Raw genomic sequence first — 21,116 nt, 5'->3', positions numbered from 1 at the left:
TGATGATTAAGTTTTATACCCATGAAAACATAATGGAATCTGTTCAAGGTAGAATATTTCATTGGTCTGTTCTGTGGGGTCTATTGGCCTTGATTTGTAGACCTCTATTGTGATTCTGTGAAGGTTGAAACACTACCACTCTTCCTTCAACGAAGAAAAGACTGCAGACACTAAGAATTGTCAGAGCCTAACCACCACCCAATATTATCCATCAATCATACTGAATCTACACACTAGAGATCTCTATACCACTCCGCTGGTGTAACTCTCACATTGGCCCATTGTTTGCTTAATGTATTCATTATTCATGAGTGAGTGACGCTGCCTTGGAACTTTCTACAGCGTCTGGCCAATCAGACGGCTGTACCAGGTTGTACTCATTTACATACAGCACATGCTATTGGCTGGTCTGCGGCAGGCAGTTTGCTATGGCAGCTTAAGCAGGGAAAGTATTTGTTGCAGATAAATCGCGTGACATTTCGAGTCTTTCGCTGAACTGCATGCGTGGGTTTCCCCCACAGTCAGTAGTTGTAGTTTCTTTGAGTAGTACGGACACCGGTAGACATGAAGTATTCAATGCATCAACAGTTTTATGATGGTAGTTTACAAGGCAGTATTTGTTCCATGGCGGAGGACTATAGTAATAGTACAGCTGCCGTTGGTTACTGTATTGCAGGGCAGGGAGTTGAGGGTTGCGTCCCCCACGGTGGGGTGTTCATACACGGTAAGAAACGAACCTTGTTTATGGTCAATCACAAAACGCTGTGTGTGTTGGCAACAGAATGTACATTTCAAACATGTGAGTGTTGATTAATGAAAGACAAACCTACATTTAAGAGTTAACAGAAACAATGTTGTTTATTGCCAAACACCAAATGCCGTTTGTGATGGCAGCAAATTGACAATATCAAAGATCTGATTGTTGATTGATGAAAAGACGGCTGTTCTGAGGTTGGGAATGCAAAAAACTCTGCAAACGAACCAACAAGAAGTTGAGTTCAATGATTATTTTTGGTCTCTCTTTAGGCACTGGACATCTTGGGATTTGTCAAAGACCAGTGTTCTCACTTGGTGTATCCCAACAAATTTGTGAAAATTTGAGCTCAATTGGTCATCAAGCTTGCAAGAGAATAATGAAAGAACACCCTTGTTACACAAATTTGTATGCGTTCAGATGCCTAGTAATAGGCTTCAGGCCTCATGGCTTTTAATATTTGAGTGAGAAATTACCCCTTTCTTAGAAAACTACCTCAAATGGAGCCGTTTCTCACAATGTTTTATCCCATCAACAGCTTTTCATTGCTTGTTACCAAGTAAGTTTTTATGCTTACAATCATTTTGAGTAGTTACCAAAGGTGTCCAGTGCCTTTAAAGTCTAAAGTTTGAGTTGAAAATGTGTTGATCATTTTAGTATTAAGCCTAAGTTCTTTGACAGCAGTAGTTCAACTTTTCTTTTTAGTCTTTCAACACATGACGTATTTTAGAGGAACAATTTTGTGTTGTTCACACGTTTTTGTAATTGTTGATTTGTTTATTCTGCCTTGTTGCACCAGGGTTGCCCCCATCAGTTGTCATATAACTGCTCCCCCAAGGGGGGTATTGGTGGTTTTTAATCAAAAATGAAATGTTGGATTTAAAGGTTTGAGTCTTAAACTCACTTTCAGATGAATAGGACAGTGGTAAACACTTGGAGGGTAGGCGGAAATGTTAAGCGGTCTGCAAAAGATTTTTAGCTTTCCATCAACTCATCACAAACCACTCACAATTATTTCACTTGCGTTCGTGAACCTGCATCATCACCACCCTCAGTTTTAATAGATCTCCTATGTTAACATTAATAGCTAGATTTGTGCATTATACAACAACAATTTGAACTTCTTTTTATTATTTTTTAGATTCTCATAGATCACAAAATTGCAAGATGTTACATTCATTTTCACTTCATAATACGTATCTTTACATGATTTTGGACACAGTGGATTTTTTGTGAGAATTTTTGAGTTTTTATAATATCAGTATTTGGCAATAGAATCATGTAAGGCAAAGAACATCACTTCCAAATACTAAAAAGAAATGTTTCATTCTTATATAGCAATGCCTTGCAGAATATACAGTACCCGGTATACAATGTTTATATAATAGTTGCCTAAATTTGTGGACAATGTTGTTTACAATTTTCACTGGGAGCGAACCAATGACCTTAAGGCTTGCACAGCAACCAAATTGAAAGTGTACTTTTTACAAAGGTGTATTTTAAAACAAAATCTATACAAAGCAAACTTCTATAGGGCCAGGTTATGAAATGTGTAAAGGTAATCCACTTTAAAGACACTGGACACCTTTGGTAATTGTCAAAGACCAATCTTCTCACATGCTTTCAGATGCGTAATTTCGGGACCTCAAAATCTAATTCTGAGGTTTCAAAATCAAATTCGTGGAAAATTACTTCTTTCTCAAAAACTGTTGAACTTCAGAGGGAGCCGTTTCCACAATGTTTTATACTGGGTGCGTTAGTTTAGCTTGCCTGGGTTGACCCAGGTGTGTGGCGTTTTTTTTCCCCAGGACGAACGTGTGCAGATAATTACCCACGTTCGTCCTGGGAAAAAACCCCACCACACACCGGGGTCGACCCAGGGAAGCTAAACGAACGCACCCACTATCAACAGCTCTCCATTGCTTGTTACCAAGTAAGTGTTTATGCTAACAATTATTTTGAGTAATTACCAATAGTGTCCATATGAATTTGTATAACACTGAAAAGTCAACTAAGAAAACATCAAATATCTACGCACACACTGCTATAGCGCGCGCGCTCCCGGATTTGGGTGTGGCTCTGTGACTATACGCGCTGAGCGACTTTGTGCAGTGTGATAGGGGATTTGTTACGAGATCGTTTATTGGTTCAACTTGTTGATGCCCAGATTGACAGAGGAAATAATACTCTAATCGGAACGATTGTCTCACCAGATTAAAGTTCATTAAATAAAGTTTAACTCAATGCAAACAACATTTTTATCGAAACTTAGGGGGCCCTAGATACGGCCTTTTGAAAGTCTGCTAGGTTGTGAAAAAGAAGTTATTTTTTCGGTTTCTCATGCAAAACGTAACAAAACTACAAATTTTAAATCGAAAAATTACGGAGGAAAAACAATCCTATTCTCCGAAAAAGAGAGACTATGTAAAAGGGGATGTATTCATCTTTCTTTTTCTGCAAACAACAAATTTTGATTTGTTGATTTGGTTTTGACAGTCCAACATGGTCATGCTGCAAAATGGATTTCTGTGTGAGATTCTGTTGAATTCTCATCTGACTCAAGTTTTCTAAAACGTATTTAGGACCAACATTTGGTTGGCTTTTCAACAGAATTAAATGCAAATTAATAATTTGGTAGTGACATCCCCTTTCCTTTTCTGATCACCCTAAATTTACAAAAAAAAACAACAAAAACTATATACAGTGTTTCGATGAAGCTTGCCTGTTTTTAACTAGCTTGTACTGACCACAAAGCAAATGTCCATTAGTTTTAATTATGGATAGTTGAAAATTATACGTAAGGCGTATTTCAAAGGTTAGCAAAGTGATTTTCTTTTGTGGGTGTGTACTGCAGTCGTAATGTTCAGTTATTTTCATTCTTTGCAAACCAGTAAAGGGCAGATACTCAGAGGGCATTATTGTTGCAGTTTAGCCCATGGCTGCAAATGACAATTCCAATAAAATAAACCACCCAATAATACATTAAGAATATTTTATAACCCTGAGAGCAGAGAACAGGGAACATAAGAAGCAAGGACTTCTGCCGTAAACAGAGCCATGAAATTCAGCCAAGACATTTGTTCCTCACAAATCACGTCAGATTGGTCTTGAAAAACAACAGAACTGTCTTACGTTCTTTCCTCAATAGATTATAAAGCTTGGGGGCATTTCAAGAGGTCAATCAGTCTTCTCCTCATCTCCCGACTCTTGCATACTTTGGTTCAAAGAATGCCTTCACAGTGAGCCCGGCCGTACCTCACAAAGTGGATTTTGATTTTTTCCTTGGGAAAATGTTTTCCACGGTTGAAATTCAGAAAGGCAGAATCGTTGCATTTATAGGGTAAACTTGAATGTACCCCCCCTGCGGCTAAATAGAAAAAGGGAGTATAGGGGCAGCGTAGACTCATTCAGTTAGTCAGCAGGTGACCATACAGTATTTAACCCGGCCTCATGGGCTATTTTTTTGTTACCATTTACCCCGATATTTCTTACGCAGAGTTGAGCTTTTTTTTCTTTCTTTTTTTCATCAGGTCCATTCAGCTTTCTTTGTCAAACCCATCTTTGCGGAATATGAGGATATATTGTTGCACTTTATCATCATTAAATTTGTTTCAAATGCCCTCTGGGAAAAAATGGGCTTCATTGTAATGCAATCCACAGTGTCTTAGACACAAGAGCGCAGAGGAACAATTGGTTTCCGTTATTTGGTGTATATTTGAGAGTTTGGAGTCTGATTTAGAGTCTGCGATACCCCGGGTTAGTCTACTTGCGTTCAAGGGAAGGTATACAAAAATCTGTAAGTGTGATCATTTGCTATTCAGCACAATTTTGAATTTTCTGAAATTGAACACCGTGCCTGATTTGGAAGTGGTCAGGCAGTCGTATCTGCTCTCCATCCCCCCTTCTCTCTTCATCCGTTAGAGCGGAATTGAAAAAGTAAACAGAAAGCTTAGAAAACGCAGTTTGTAATTCAATACAGCCGATAATTTTGTTATAAAAAAAAGTGAACGCAACAACAAAGGCTGCTCTGAAATTTCACTCAGAAATCTATCATGACAAAGTTATAGGCTGCATACGCCACCGCTCAGATTTATGCTAAGAGTGTTCTATAAATGTGGAAAGTTCTATATGGCCATGTATCCCCTAAAGGTATGCTATCTCAAAATGGTCAACAGTCTTTGCGGTCCTTTCAACATAATGGGTATGAATAACACAATGCCATAATCTTAGTTATAAATATGCCTTTCTTGGTTAAGACACTGAAAACAATTTTCCCAGTGAATTTGAGAAATTGCATATATATGTAGATTGTGAACTTTTCTTGCACAAAAGGTCTCTCTGAGATTAAAATAGTGATGGATTTGTGCGATTTTGAAAGAAACAAACTCTATGATTTGAGATGGTGCTTGCCTTCAGTAAGAAAAACAGGGGGCAGCATAAACAGCATCAGAGTGTATGTTCTGACAAGCCTTAAAGGAACACGTTGCCTTGGATCGGACGAGTTGGTCAAAACAAAAGCGTTTTTAACCGTTTTTTATAAAATGCATATGGTTGAAAAGATGTTTTAAAAGTAGCATACAATGATCCACACAAGTTTGCCCCGAAATTGCGTGGTTTTCCTTCTACTGTGCGAACTATCACCGTTGGCAATTTATGGGAGTCAAAATTTTGACCCCCATAAATGGCCGACGTGTTAGTCGACGAGGTAAAAGGAAAACCACGCAATTTCGAGGCATGTTTGTGTGGATCATTGTATTCTACTTTTACAACATCTTTCTACCCATATGCATTTTATAAAAAACGGTTACAAACGTTTTTCAAAGACCAACTCGACCGATCCAAGGCAACGTGTTCCTTTAATAATGTGTGTTAAAACCTAAACTGGTTTTTCTTCCCTTAGAGCGCATGACTTTGCAGACAAGTAGCTAAGGATTGTTCTTGTGAACTGAGCCCAATTCCATGGCTCTGCTTACCGCCAAATTCTACGCTTACGATCACGATTCCCCGCTTACGTGCAAGCGCCAAATTTCTGCGCTAGCCTTGTAAGCGTAGAATGCCTAGTAACATGGAGTACGCACGCGCAGGAGCCAAAATCGCCGCTAACCCGTGAAATACGCTTGCCATAAGCACAGAATTCCCTGCTTCCGTAAGCGCCGATTCTGTGCTTATGGTAAGCAGAGCCATGAAATTGGGCCCTGCTGATAATATTGTGCAGAAAGTTAGCAGACAATAAATGGTGAATGTGTGGTATATCGGAGCTGGAAACTAATCTCTTGCATGGCTAATTATCAAATTGGGCTGTATCAGATGACATAATGCTAACTTCCTATAACTGGAACATGATACTGATTAGCAGAAACCAATTAATTTTGGATGAACGAAAAATGCTTATTTCTGTAAGGTATTTTATTTATGCCTAAAAAATTTTTTTGATACACCAAGTGAGAATACTGCATATTTCTTTAAGGAATTTAATTTTACGCATAAAAATATGTTTTGATACACCAAGTGAGAATACTTGACTTTGACAATTACCAAAAGTATACCTTGTTTTTTGTATGATAATTCTCTTTGCTGCATCTATTATAAATTCCCGAAAATTATGTTGTTCCCCAACCATTAACCATGTATGCCCCCCCCTGCCATTTCTTATTCCTTAGATGGCCTGATCACCCCTGCGTTGTCTGCAAGTCGTAAGATGTTGTGTCAAGTATGTGGGGCATTATCATCCGGGCTTCACTTTGGCGTTTTCACCTGCGAAGGATGCAAAGTAAGGAAAACCAAAGAAACCTGTCATTTCACTTAGAGAAGCCACCAAGATTTAACTAGATTTCTTTCGGCCAAATTTTTTTTATTTTTATTACAATATTGTTTTCAATAATATTTGACCTTTTGTTGAAACTCATTAATTAAGCTTCAGTTGCAATTAAACCGAAAGGTTTTAAGGTTTATTTGAACTTTTTCATTGTAAATTAACTGTCAAACCCATCCTCTTAAAATTTTTATTTTGGTTCTTAAAGTCATTAGACACTTTCTGAACAGAACAAAAAATAAAAGTTCACAGATTTACAAATAACTTGCAGGGTTTACAGAAGGTAAGGGTGAAAGACTTTCCTTGAAATATTTTCCCATGAAACGCTTTGCTTTTTGAGAAATTATTAAAGCAATTATCAATTCCCGGTATCGAGAATCGAGTTATCGAGTTATTTTAAACACATGTCGTGACATGGCGAAACGTGCGGAAACAAGGGTGGGTTTTCCCATTATTTTCTCCCGACTCCGTGAGCCTAAATTTTTACAGGTTTGTTATTTTAGATATAAGCTGTGATACACGAAGTGTGGGCTTTTGGACAATACTGTTTATCGATGATGTGCGATGGCTTTAAGTCGGATCTGCAAACGTGGAGAAGCAAATATTTTGTTTATAATGATTTCCCAGAAAAGAAACCCAATAAATGTCTGAGTTTGCATAAAGCCTTTTTCATGCATCTGAAAACAATTCTATTCAAGAACGGAGTTTCTTTTTTAATGATTTTCTTGCAAATTCAGTGACAAATTTAGCACCAAAAAGTGTTTACATGTTTGTTATTTTGTTGCGTATGTTGGGATACACCAAGTGAGGGTAGGCCTACTGGCAATGGACAATTTGACAATTACCAAAAGTATACCCTGCCTTTACACCCCAAACATAAGTTCACAATTTTTAACAGCTATATTTTATAGATTCAAGAAAGTGACAAGTTTTCATTTGACATATAGTTGAACAAATCTGCCAATGACAAATAGTAGTTATTTAACAACTGAAAACAAGTTAAAAAATGACATAAACTAGCGTCCATCAGCCATGTGCCAACAATGTTACATGTATTTTTTGCAGTGTCTTTGGCATTCGCAAATATTTGTTTAAATCTTTTTCATTTTGAAACAGCAGTATCTGTCAAAATTCGTCTCAGAGAAAATCATGCCACACAACTTTAACTTAACTAATTTTAAACATAAATTGTTTTCATCAGTGCTTCTATAGGCGGAGCATAAAGGAGGGGGCAAACTATGCCTGCGCTAAAGACCGTAACTGTGACATCACCATGGAGACGAGAAACTCTTGCAGGTTCTGCCGATTCCAGAAATGTTTAGCGCTAGGGATGTCAAAAGAAGGTGAGGGAATTTTCCTCCATTTGTTTCCCCGTGAAATTTTAACATTAAATATGTCATTTAATTGAAGTCCCATGTGCTGTGTGCAAAAAAAAACCAAGTAAATTTGTTTTTCAAGAGAAGGGGTTCACCCCGGTGTCTGGTATGGCTGCGTTTAAGTTTGAGCCACTGCCATTGCAAGGTGCTGCAAGATGGGATGTATAATTCCAAACATAGCTCTCTGCCCCTCTAGAAAAATACAAGAGCACTTTGGGACGCCCTTCGAGTATGAAAAGCACTATTAATGGAAGTATTATTTCTTGAGTGTAGAGGAACAGATTTCTTAATTTACCAACGGGCAATAGTTAATGATTAAGATTTCTCCAGGGACATTGATGTGTTACAGCACACGTTTCCTTTTAAAATAAAATGCTGAGATAACAAAATTGTCGTCCTCAAAATTTAACAAATGTAATGTCATCAGCCGTCGATTTCACCAAACTCTTCCTAACTTAGGATTAATCTTGGGACTTGGGACGGGTTCAGTTCCGTATCCGAATTCGTAGGACGCATTGAACCCATCCTAAGTTAGAACGGGTTACTGGTCCTAACTCGAGTTAGGATTAATCCTAGCGTTTTGTGAAATCGGCTGCAGGAATGCAGTAATGACAAATTTCACATTTTGCCAGTTTCTCTTCAACTGTTGCCAAAACAAGAGGACATTACACATTTTTGTAGTTAAAAAAGGGGGAAATTTGATTGCAAACATTTCAAAAAATTGGCATGGTTTTAATCAATTACTGATTGTCATGTTTTCTTTTTTCCCCCCATTTTTTGTTCAATCCCAAATGATGAAAATGTAGGAATAAAATTGGGACGTCGTCCGAAAGTCGACAGCGACGTTTTCCAGCAAGGATATTACCACCCAGGGGATATGGAGATGCTTCACAGTCATGGTCAGCAGTATTCTTGGCCGGGTGCAGAGCATCTGGGTACACATTATCCCACTGTGTTCAAATCAGAGCCCACAGCCACGGACATTGAATCACACGGTGAACAACCTATTATGAATTACTCTTTGAAGCGTGAAGCATACACAACGTGTGACCAGCACAATGGCCTGCATTACTCCCATCATGCCGGCTATTTAATGCCGAGCCAACAGCCCGATGTCAGCGTGGGCATGCCGAGCCCAGGCCAGGAGCGCTATGAGCAGATTTACGGCACCACAATGGAGTGTGTCCACCCACAGCAGCAGGTTTATCTACAACCCGATTCTCACCCTCATCATGTCCCTATGTCAAACCCAGTACCCATTATGAATCCACCCGCCCAGACATCCATGGAGCATCAAGATACCTCAAGAAGCTGGACTGCCGAGCTAAGTCCGTCAAGCAGTATTTCATCGGCTAGTGAAGATGCTTGGGAAGCAGGCTCCATGTTTCAGAGTAGCTTACCCTCTTCTGTAACCCTGACACTACCAGAGGTACACAGTGGTGCTGTCGCAGCTATGGCTTATGCTAATCTATACCGGGGTAAAAACGAAAGCCCTTCCTCTACATCGTCATCACTTTCAGCAGCTGAGCGCTTACAAGAGGACGATTGCTCGCCGTCCAAAAAACCCACAGACATGAGTTTTCCAATTCCGAATGACCTAGAGAAAGATTCGCGTAGTTACACTGAACTTGTACCCCGGAAAAACATCGAAAAAAGTGGCTCACAAACATTAAGTGAACAGCATGAGGCAACTGTTTATGCGAACAACCTACAAGCTGTGCACAGTGCTTTAGCGCTGTCACCTAAACCAGCATCGCCGGCTTGTAGCAATAATAATATCGGTGAGGCATGGGTGGAACATGACATGAGGCAACAGAACATGAGACTCGATCCTGCCGCTATACTCTTAGATCTTGCTCATCCTCAAGGAGGACTCAAGATGGGGCAGGAGGGTGTGTCAACGGGCGACGTTCAAGGAGATGAAAGTCTCTTGCATGACATCACAGCGTTCTTTCTGGAATTGAAGATGAATATCTTAAGGCAGTGGAAAACTCATTGTAGCGAGGTAAGAGAGTCCAAGATAAATGATTTATTTATTTATTTATTTATTGAAAAATCTTAATACAGGATATAAAGATTTGCAAAACTTGATCATAGGAATGTTCTCTTTGTTTTAAGTGGCCGACATAAACAACAAACTAAAGAAAACAGAAATAAAAGGACAAGATGAATAAACAGTACCACTACTTAAAATACAGTTTCTTGTATAAAACATTTCAAAATGTCAATGGAGGAGGAGTTTTAAATAGAAGAAGGAATATTGTTTGAAACTTTAGGTTGTTTAAAACACACAAAACTGTGTTTAGGGACAACAACATCAAGAGAGTCTGCATTCCATGCCTATGGAATTTGTTTACATTTCTTTTTAATCTTCTAATATTCTAACCTTTAATCTTCTTATTAAATCTTAGGAGCAGTAGGAAAAATTTTCATTCAAGCTTTAAAACAAAAATTACAGTACCATATACCGCAGACTAAGAACAACAATCTGACCCAAAATTATGAAAACATTGGAATATGTTCAGATACAAAACAAACGGCAGACTATGGATTACCCCAAAACAAACTAAATCACTATCTGAAAGAGCCTTAATGTACCCATGTTACAACCGTTTCAGGGGTGACACATTTCAGACTTTGATTTCTGTCTGGTAAAAAAAAATCGCTGCTGATTTCCTCAGATGAAAAAAACACCATTAACTGCTTTTCTCAGTAATAACTAAGCTGATCCCAGGATCCCCTCAAACTTGATATTATCAAAGGGTCAACAAATTAATGCAGATTGCAGCAATAATAAAAAAAAAGCAGTGGTTCGTGTGGTCTCCACATTGTTTTTTCTTGACTTTGGTAATATTTGAGATGGAGGTGTTTCTCTTTAGGAATTTGTACCAGTGTGAAATTCACAGTCAGTAAGCTTTCAATTGCTTTCAATTACTAATCTTGTACACTACATGTATCTCGGTCATGAAAAGATTTGATCTCACTGGATTCAATAAAAAATTCAATAAGTGTAGTAAAATTATGTTAACGCTGACTTAAATGAACACGTTGTCTTGGATTGGTCAAGTTGGTCTTTGAAAAGTGTTTGTAACCGTTTGTTATCAAATGCATATGGTTAGAAAGATGATTTAAAAGTAGAATACAATGATCCACACAAATTTGCCTCGAAATTGCATGGCTTTTCTTTTACTTTGCGAAGTAACACGGTCCGCCATTTATGGGAGTCAAAAATTTGATGCCCATAAATGGTCGACCGTGTTAGTCGACGAGGTAAAAGGAAAACCACACAATTTCGAGTGATACTTGTGTGGATCATTATATTCTACTTTTTAAAATATCTTTCCAATCATATGCATTTTATAAATGGTTACAAACGCTTTTCAAAGACCAACTCGACTGAACCGAGAAATGTGTTCCTTTAATTTCAGGATAACAAGCTTACACACCCAAGCTATGAAATATGCGCATTATAAGCCTCGCTGGAGATATAACATTGAAACCCTGTTAGCATTGCAGCATTACAGGTTTATTGGTATTTATATTAAGCCTTCAAATAGAAATTGTCATTTTATTTATTGACAGCACCACATCCTTGGAATATTATCGCCATTTTGTTTATTCTCCATTGATCCCTAGCATTGTTCTTTTTTTTCTTGGAAGGTTTGCTCTCTAAGTAAGGATCTTGACATCAGTTGGGAGGACGTTGGGAGTTTTGTCAATACCGACAGAACAATCGCTGACCACGTCAGATGTTTCGTTAATAAGGTTTTAAGTAAGTCATACTAATTTCCTTTTATACCTTTAAATGCACTAGACACCTTTGATAATTGTCAAAGACCAGTCTTCTCACTTGGTGTATCTCAACATATGAATTAAATAACAAACCTGTGTAAATTTGAACTCAATTGGTTGTCGAAGTTGCAAGATAACAGTGGGAGAAAAAACACTGATGTCGCACAAGTTGTGTGCTTTCAGCTCGAATTCAATTCAAATATTTTAGTGAGAAATTACTTGTTCACAATGTTTTATACTAACAACAGCTCTCCATTGCTTGTTACCAAGTAATTTTTTAAGCCAACAGTTATTTTGAGTAATTACCAAAAGTGTCCAGTCCCTTTAAGATAGATGCTGCTATGAGCAAAGCCGGCGGTCTTTCAAACTTTGTTTTTTGCATTATACCACCTTTCATTTTGTAAGCAGTTTGTTTGCAACAACTAATAACCTTTGAAAGCAATTTCTTATAATGAATCCGACCAATTTAGTATTTTATTAGTCAGTAGGCCTACATGAAATAATATTGTACAAGTTTGATGATTTGAACAAAAGCGATTGTGGCTTTGCACATTTATGTTTATTTGTACATTCTCTTAGTTGATCTTTTTCACATGAGTTTGTTTTCACATTTGTTTAAAATCAGTATGGTAACAACTATCCTTAACGCACATTTGCACATTTCTTTTGCAATATCCATTTCAACCCTTTCAACAACATCATTTATTTTCTTTTCACATAATTTGTGTGAAAGCCTCATACAAAATTATGATTTACATAAAAAAAGAATACACAGATGGCACTATATAACAGTAGGAATAGTGCAGAGATATTGAAATCCCCGGTAAAGCGTTTGCTTGATTTGAGAATGGCATACAAGATAAGACAGACAACGGACACAAAAGAGAATTTGTTTTAGAAATATGAGTGTATGAATCTTTATGGCTGTTTACAAATAAATGTGGACAGGCACAATTTCCGACAAATCTTTTCTTTACAAAAATGTGTTACATACAAAGGACAAGGAAAATCCCCCCCCCAATAAAAAAAAAAACACACAATAAAATTATAAAGAAAGTGTTTTGTGGTTGTGTTGAAGTGGATTTTTAAACCGTCTTTTCTCCGCTGGTTTTAAAGGTTTAGTGCAGAAGAGGAACATATCAGGCGTGGAACTGATGAACTGGAATTCACTATCCATCGTTGTCAAAACCTGTTTACTGTTAGACATCTCAATGAAAGGTCACTTAAAGGTCACCGGAGGTCATGAACTCCCGCATTTACTGACGGAGGAAGCTGCTTGTATCTGCATTTTGACATTGTTCTCATCAGGTAAGATATAAGTTAATATTTTTGCCCATAAGAAATAATCCTGAGTACCCTGTTGGTTACAAAACCAACAGCGCCAATAATATAATTAAGAGGAATCAATGAAGACATGTTAAGTTTTAGATGGAGGAGGAAAAGCCAAATGGGGGAAAACCCAGTCAGGTGGGGGCTGAAAACCCAAATCCGTGTACGAGCTATGGTCTGAGGTGGGATTCGAACCAGGTCCACAGAGGTGAAATGGGAAATAATCCACTGAGCCATTCTGATCCCCAGAACCAATCATAGTTTGGGTGTTTGGGATATTGATTTTTCCATTGCTGCACCTTTGGAGGAAGCTACCTTACAACATCAGACAGTTTTCTTCAACATTCATTATTACAACTTCTCTTAAAGGCATTGAACACGTTTGGTAATTGTCAAAGACCACTATTCTCACTTGGTGTATCTCAACATGTGCATAAAATAACGAATCTGTGGAAATTTGGGCTCAATTGGTCATCAAAGTTGCAAGAGAATAATGAAAGAAAAAACACCCTTTGTCGCACAAATTTGTGTGCTTTCAGATGCATAACATGAGTGAGAAATCAAGTTTTATACAATCAACAGCTCTCCGTTGCTCGATCAAGAACGATTTTATGCTAAAAATTATTTTAAGTAAATTACCTACAGTGTCCAGTGCCTTTAACCTTACCTATTCTTAAGAGCTTAGTCAGTCTCCAAACTAGGTCACAATGGCCTCGGTCAAGGCCATGTCCTCCTTTTATTAAATTTATGGTATTGCATTAAAAAAAATCTGCTGATGATAAGTGCTAGATAATTAACAACTAAAAAGGAATAATTGCCGGGACCCCAACACTGTCTCAAGTCCATTAGCCATGTGCCAACAAATTATTTTTTGTTAAATATATTTTTTTTAAACGCAAATTTGCTTCAAACAAGGCTAAAAGCCACTCTTGGTAAGGAGATCAATAAAGATGAAAATAACTCAGTAAAAAAGCTGTTGGAATTATGACTGTTTATCATGTGTATTTTGTTCACCGTGCGTTGCATATGCAGAATTTTGTGTATGTTTCTCGTTATTTTTACAGTATCATCTGTAAAAGTTCGTAAACAGAAACAAATCTAAAAATAAATTATTTTTGAGAAAAGTTGTTCCACCAATCTGTAGCTTGTTTTTGTTTGTCAGCAGCTGCAGTAACTGGTAAAGATTCTCATATAATGGACGCCTGTCAGTGGATCTGTCAAGCAGCCCAGGACTACCTCAGAGGTGAGACTTACAAGCAGTTATTTACTCATTCACTGTCTTAAAAAAAAACACTTATTTGCTTGTCCAGTGTCCGCTTTTGTTTTGAGGTTTAAACAAAATGCCCCTGCTTTTTGAAATATTTTTAAACTCTGTGTTGGGAAAAAATAAATAAGTCTTCCTCACCAAACAAAATGTATCTTGCTAAATTCTTTTGCCACGGTACATCCCAATGTCAAGAGTATTTTGTTTATGTGATAATGCTCTATCGTGTTAACATAAATATCTGTAATGCTGCTTAGATTTTTCTTTTTACTCACAACAAATTTTCTGGTGCAGTAAACATTTTGAGCTGCCCGCCCTGCAGTCTTGTGACTTTTTTCCACTCAAAATTGGAACGCTGGTTAATAATTGGCCAATGACCGAAAACGCAACATCTTACATCCATCTTGTCAGTCAAGATTTACATCGAGACATCATTCTTGCCTCAAGTCAGACGAATATTTGACTTGTATGTTCATTGGAAAAAAGGACTTGTATCAGAAATAGTAACAGTGTACAATGCTTTTACCACTTATAGGGCCCAGTAATCCATCCTTTCAAACTGAACATCCTTTGTCCTCACCACTTTACTCCTATTGGTTCATAGCCACCAATTGTTTCTAGAATAGAAACTTTGATTGGCTCTAATTTTCCAGTTTTTTTCTGGATCCTTCCCTCAATCCCTTCCCCCTCTTTGTTCTATAAGTTGATATGACTTTATTTGTACTTGTTTTATACCTCTGAAGAAGGTCCGGTTTGGATCAACCTACCTTACTGATTATAAGTAGTATAAGTGTCAAATATTTTATTTTAGAGTAAAAAAAACACATGGAAAAATGACAAAGGTATTGACCAAAGAAGGAGACCAGGTATTGACCAAAAATAGGGCTAGGTACTAGCAAAGTCGGTAGAACACCGGCAAGTTCGAATGGTTCCCAAGTGAAAAAAAAAATTTTTCAACTCGTACGCATGTTCATTTGCATGTCACTTGTTTGCGCTGTTACCCAGGACCTTAAAAATATGATAAACATTGAAAAAGCTGCCTATGTGATTGATGCAGACACTTTTTATTGTGTTTCTTGTCATATCATTAATTCCAATCCACACTATTAGCGCCATCCTCACTAAATACAACAAATTAAAAAACATCAAGTCCAGCAAAAGAAAAAACAACAAATCATACACAACTATTCAAAAACAACCTATCTTCATATTTTTTATTATTAAACACAGCAAATTAAAGGGAAGGAATAAATTTGGGTAATATTAATTAAAATAATGCCAATGAAAAAGTTGCTTGGATACAAGTACAGCAGCTTTTGATAATATAAAGCATTTTGATAATTGTATCACTCTGAATTGATATGGTTGTAGAAAAATGTATAGTTTTTATCCTTTTAAAAAAACCTTAGTGCCACAAGGGTGTTTTTTCTGTTGATATTCTCTTGCAACTTCAATGACCAATTGAGTCAAAATTTTCACACATTTGTTATTTATGCAAATATGTTGGGATACCCCAAGTGAAAATATACGTCTTTGACATTTTACCAAAGGTGTCCAGGGGCTTTAAGAGCAATGATTTCAATAGTATTTTCTTCTTAATTGTTGTTTCAGAGAAGTGTGAGACAGAGGAGCGTTTCCAGGAGGTGATTCAGCTTCTCCAAGGAGAGTCAACATTACCACTCATCACCTCATCAGCTTAAAAACCGAGACTAAATATCCATCCATCTCCAGTACTAAAGATCTCTAGCATTGACATCATTCCGCTCCACATACTAGAGGTAAAAAAAACCAATGGGAATCGCACAGCTTGGGAAAACTCATGAGAACTGCGCAGGATGGGCCAATGAGCAACCTTTTTGACACCTGAGGGTTTTTGTCATAGATTACCCGAGTTTCTGACAACACTTTAACTGACTTCAAAAGAGGAAATATTTAGTTCATTTTCACAGTAGATTCAGGTAGTCGATAAATTCTCTAAAAATGTGACACTCTGGAAGCTTTCTGGACAAAGAGAAGACCTTTGTATATTTCTTGATTTGTTTTATTTATGTCACACCCATGGCCACACTCATTGTCAAGTTCCCTAAATCCAATTACCCAAAGCACACAAAGAAAAACAAAAGATCCTTTCATCATCAGCCCTGAGACTTAATAATATATTTTTGTATATATTGGCAGATAAATTTCCCCTTGTATTGGTAATTTAATATCTGTCTCCACACACAGCCTCCACAATTTTAAGATGTAGTGCCTTCATTGAAAAACAACCCTGTATGACAAGCAGCACTTATTTTGGGGCAGTAAACAATTTTTTAAGCATTATAACTTTTCATTGTTAGCTTTTGGAGACAATGAACCATAATAATGATTAGTATTTTTAATAATAGACATAATCTCCTGATGTGTATTTCTACCTCTAAAAATACTTCTTTGTCTACTGGACTTTGTTAAACAAAATGAAAGAATCAAAGTGTTTGCTTCTATCACTTTACAAAAGTACAGCAGGAAAAGGGCTCTTAGAATTGTTAGCATTTTTTGTGCTATAGGGCCGACACTTTATACTCAACTTTTTACGTTACTTCTCTCACATCTCTTTGTTCAGCACCATTATTTGTTTAGTCCCAAATGTGTAGTCAATTTAAACCATTTATTTAAACAACTGCAGCTTTTTCTTTTTTAGTGACTACCAAACCTTTGTTTTATGACAAGTTGTATAAATTATAGACACCCATTTGTTGTCAAAGTTGTTAAATATCTGCTTTTAAATTGTCTGTACAATGCCTGCAGGTAGAAAATAGCTGCAGTGAACCATATTCGTTACTTACTGCCATTGTCCTTATACACCTTTGTGGTTTAATTTATCCGTTTTTCAAAATAGGAAACTCAAGTAAAGAACCTTATCAATATATGGCACTGTTGAAAAAAACACTGCCCATAAATAAATAAGAAACATTCCCAGAATGATAGTTTTACAGCAACTTTGTTCTATAAGAAAGACCTTGTTGTCTTACATGATGTTACTTTTGTTATGTGTCTGACAATTCACTGGTAAAAAAAATGGCATACACTTATCTTGTAGCCCGATATCTAACTAGTAACAGATTCTGTTAATTTTTCTCAAATTCAATTTTGTTTATCTCCAACCATTTAATATAATAAGTCACTGCTGCAAAACTTAGACATGATGGAAATATATCTAATTATATCTTCTATTTTTTCATTTTTTCAAGCACATTATGATAAATGCATTTTGTTTTGTCCATGTCAAACAAGGCATATTTTATTCGGATCTAGTGCTGTATATACGTTGTCTTGAAGCCTACACAAACCTAAGTCCATTTCTGGTGTGTGTGTGTGTGTGGAAAGTATTTATTCAACAAGAAGTCCTCTCTGTTTAGAAACAAGATGTGACATTTATGGCAAATTGCCGACCGCCACTCAGGCACGACAATATGAAAAGGGCCACTTTGTGACATAAAGGATTTTTGCATGTAATTGAATTGCGCGTGTTTTTCCATTGCCACCGGCCGTGCTCGTGTTAAAAGCTTCCCCAAACTGACAGACAATGCTCATTTGTTGACAGTCTCCATACCCCTAGAATCAGCGCAACACAACAATCACACACACAGCTAGTCTGTCATGCAGTTCCATTCAAAGCACTGATTTGATTAAATTGTTGCTTGAATTGGCTGGTGACACATAGATGGTTGTTGGGGGAAAAAAGACGACCAAATAATAGTCTGTCCGAACCATTTAAGCTATCTGACCGTTTACCATGGCTTTAAGAAATTAGACAACTGTACGTCTCTTGAAAATAGCGGGGATGAGTCGTCAATAATTAACAAAGACGCCAAGCTTAAGAGACCTAGATAAATTCTGCAGTATCTTCAATCAGTGTGACATGGTGTTCCTGATTAAAAAGGGTCTGATTCAATGTTATTATAACCCCTGTAATTTTGATGGAGAAATAGAGAAACAGAAACAGTCTAGACTAATTTTGAGTTTTTTTATTATGTAACTTTATATCAGTAAATAAAATTCCCCTCGGGGTAAACTTCTTAGATAATTGCATATTGGTCCACAATTAAAGGGAAGGTATACATTTAGCAATCACTCTAAAAACTTTTTTAAAATGATGAAAAACAGGGGTTAGACGCCAGCTTTTGGTACTATAAAGTATTTTGAGAAACATTTCATTTTTAAATGGTTATGTAAAAAGATATCAGTTCCAATGCCCAAAAATTTGAAGCGTTACTGTCAGTAACGCTTCTCAGATTGTGTATTCCTATTGGGGATTATTCTTCCTGCATGGGCGTAATAGACCGATCCAGTAGGCTCCGCCCATGATGCACGTGTGAGCAAGAACACATGGGTTCTCCAATGCCTTTCTGCACAACTCTACCGCGCGCGCCAAGAAATGCGCACGCATGTCGGATCTTATTTGTCGGACCTTTGTTGCAATGTGATTGGTCAATACGCAATGGGGCGGAGCTTAATGGATCGGTCTATTTGCTTTTGTTGATATCTTAAAAACACTACTGCCTTTTGAAAGGAAATTTTCACAGGTTTGTTGTATTGTATACACTTCTGTAGGTTTAAAACAATCAAATCGTACCAAACACCTTTGACCTCGATCATGGTGCTGCATTCATGTTTTTTTTTTCTTTGATTAAATTTCAAACAAATTGAGGCCAGAAGGGGAAATAGTCTGGTACCTTTTTACAAATTGCCAACTGAAACTACCAGAATCATTGTGTATACAGGGAATAGCAAAGACAGCTGTAGTGTGAAATGTAGCAAAGACAGCTGTAGTGTGAAACAGGACTATACAACTAAAAAGGAGGAAAAATGCTAAGGAAAGAACAAATTGTAGGTTCGTTATTTAATAAAAATTACCATAAATTATAAATTATTGTAAAGGGTAACTGCTTCAAAACGGTTAGGCTCGAACTAATATTTAATTACCAGGTGGAAAAATGCTGCAATCTTGTCCTGTACATATTTGTATATTTTGTTCTGTTGAGAATAGTTATTACACCAATAAGACAAACATTTATGTTTCTTTTAAGATATTGTTTTTATACCAGAAATATGTACATAAATGACCGAACTGTATATTTTACTAAACACTGAACTATACATTGTAAGTGAGTGATTGTGAGTAATTAAGCAACTGAAATAAATAACGTGAAGTATTTTAGCACACACTTTTTAAATTTACCCAGCAGTTTTCTAGACAGAGTATTTATATGTAGCTTACTTTAAAAACAATTGTTTTCACATAAAATGCAGTTGAACTGAATAGGACCTAGTTAAAAGTCTACCAAACCCAATGGAACATTTAAGAAATGTTCCAAAACTATCCTATTATAATAAAGGATTTATATTGCTAAAGCTTTGGATTTATTCAGGCCAAACATTCAAAGGCTCACCTTGTAAATGCAAAAGCTGGACCTCCATTTCTTGTAAAATTCATTAAAATAATTTCAATGAAAATTTGTACTGGCCACACAGACGAAAAACCCTTGGAAAAGTGGGCTTTTGCATAATGGTTATGAGCTAAACAACCATTGGAATTTGGACCCAAAACATTTGCAAATGAAATTTACAGCGAAGAAAAATGTTTTTTTTTTTTGATATTCACTGCACATCATTCATGGCCAGGCTGGTTCAAACAGTGTGGAGTCAATGATTGATTATAGACACTGGACACCAAGTCTTCTCTGGTGTATTTCAACACATGCAAAACATAACAAACCTGTGAAAATTTGAGCTTGATTAGTCGTCGGAGTTGCGAGATAACTATGAAAGAAAAAACACCCTCGTCACACAAAATTGTGGGCTTTCAGATGCTTGATTTTGAGACCTCAAATTCTAAATCTGAGGTCTTGAAATCAAATTCATGGAAAGTTACATCTTTCTTGAAAACAATGTCACTTCAGAGGGAGCAGTTTCTCACAATGTTTAATATTATCAACCTCTCCCCCATGACTTGTTACCAAGTGAGGTTTTATGCTAATAATTATTTTGAGTAAACTACCAATAGTGTCCACTGACTTAACTGTAAAGACAGACAATTCTTTGTTTTATGCTAATTCAGAATGAAAACCCGAGCCTCTTTTTCATAAAGCTGTTTTTAGCAGAAAATTATACTTACAAGTTTCTTCGCTTAGCTAAAAATGAGGGGTGGGGGCACCTGTGGCTTGTAATCTGGTTTTTTTTGTTGCTAAGCTAGACCAACATTTCCCTGTGGTTATAAGGTTTTTGTGTGCTTACAGGCTCTATGAAATTGGACCCAGATGAGGTAAACTAGGTTACACTCTTTACATTATGTGAATAAATTAGATACAACTCAATTATGTATTCCTTTGTTTCAAAGATTATTTGATTGGAAGATGTGTTATGGTGTCAGTTTTCTGTGCGTTTTGCACAAACCGTCCACTCACGTTGCATTGAGAAAACAGCTGTTATTAAAAATGGATGCACTCTAGATATGGCAAATTGCTTTTTTCAAATCTTTGTGATTATTGGTTAAATGTTTTTGGAATATCCCACGTTTTTGTTCATTTGGGAAAAAAAAAAAAAAGTATGCTTTGAGATATCACCAGAATTGTAGCCTGACAAGACAAATTATTCTAAATATTTTGAGCATAAATAACTTTACCACAGGTTGTTAAGTAAATTTCCTGGATGAAGAATTTCGGCAACTATTGGTCGCCTTTTTTCAACGCCCCGATTTTATTTGGCAGGAACACCCCTACAAATTAATGGAGTCGTCATGTTCAGAAC

General features: G+C 36.8%; 1 protein-coding gene across 4 annotated transcripts in view; it reads left to right on the top strand.

Moving 5' to 3' along the window:
- LOC139934046 (uncharacterized) overlaps positions 1–20,668 on the top strand; it is a 60,737-nt gene extending 40,069 nt beyond the window's left edge. For 3 of the 4 annotated variants that reach the window (XM_071928340.1, XM_071928330.1, XM_071928347.1), the window contains 7 exons: positions 6,415–6,524; positions 7,768–7,909; positions 8,749–9,947; positions 11,603–11,714; positions 12,851–13,042; positions 14,226–14,306; positions 15,939–20,668. In XM_071928340.1, the coding sequence (XP_071784441.1) occupies positions 6,415–6,524; positions 7,768–7,909; positions 8,749–9,947; positions 11,603–11,714; positions 12,851–13,042; positions 14,226–14,306; positions 15,939–16,027 (1,925 nt within the window). In that variant the 3' untranslated portion in view covers positions 16,028–20,668. The remainder of the gene's footprint in view (positions 1–6,414; positions 6,525–7,767; positions 7,910–8,748; positions 9,948–11,602; positions 11,715–12,850; positions 13,043–14,225; positions 14,307–15,938) is intronic. The other variant, XM_071928355.1, reaches the window with a different exon arrangement.
- The last annotated feature ends 448 nt before the right edge of the window (positions 20,669–21,116 follow it).

Source organism: Asterias amurensis, chromosome 1 (assembly GCF_032118995.1).
Source record: "Asterias amurensis chromosome 1, ASM3211899v1".
In the NCBI taxonomy this organism is placed as follows: Eukaryota; Metazoa; Echinodermata; class Asteroidea; order Forcipulatida; family Asteriidae; genus Asterias; species Asterias amurensis.
Note: the sequence above shows the minus strand (reverse complement) of the source record. Positions and strands in the feature narration are given on the sequence as shown.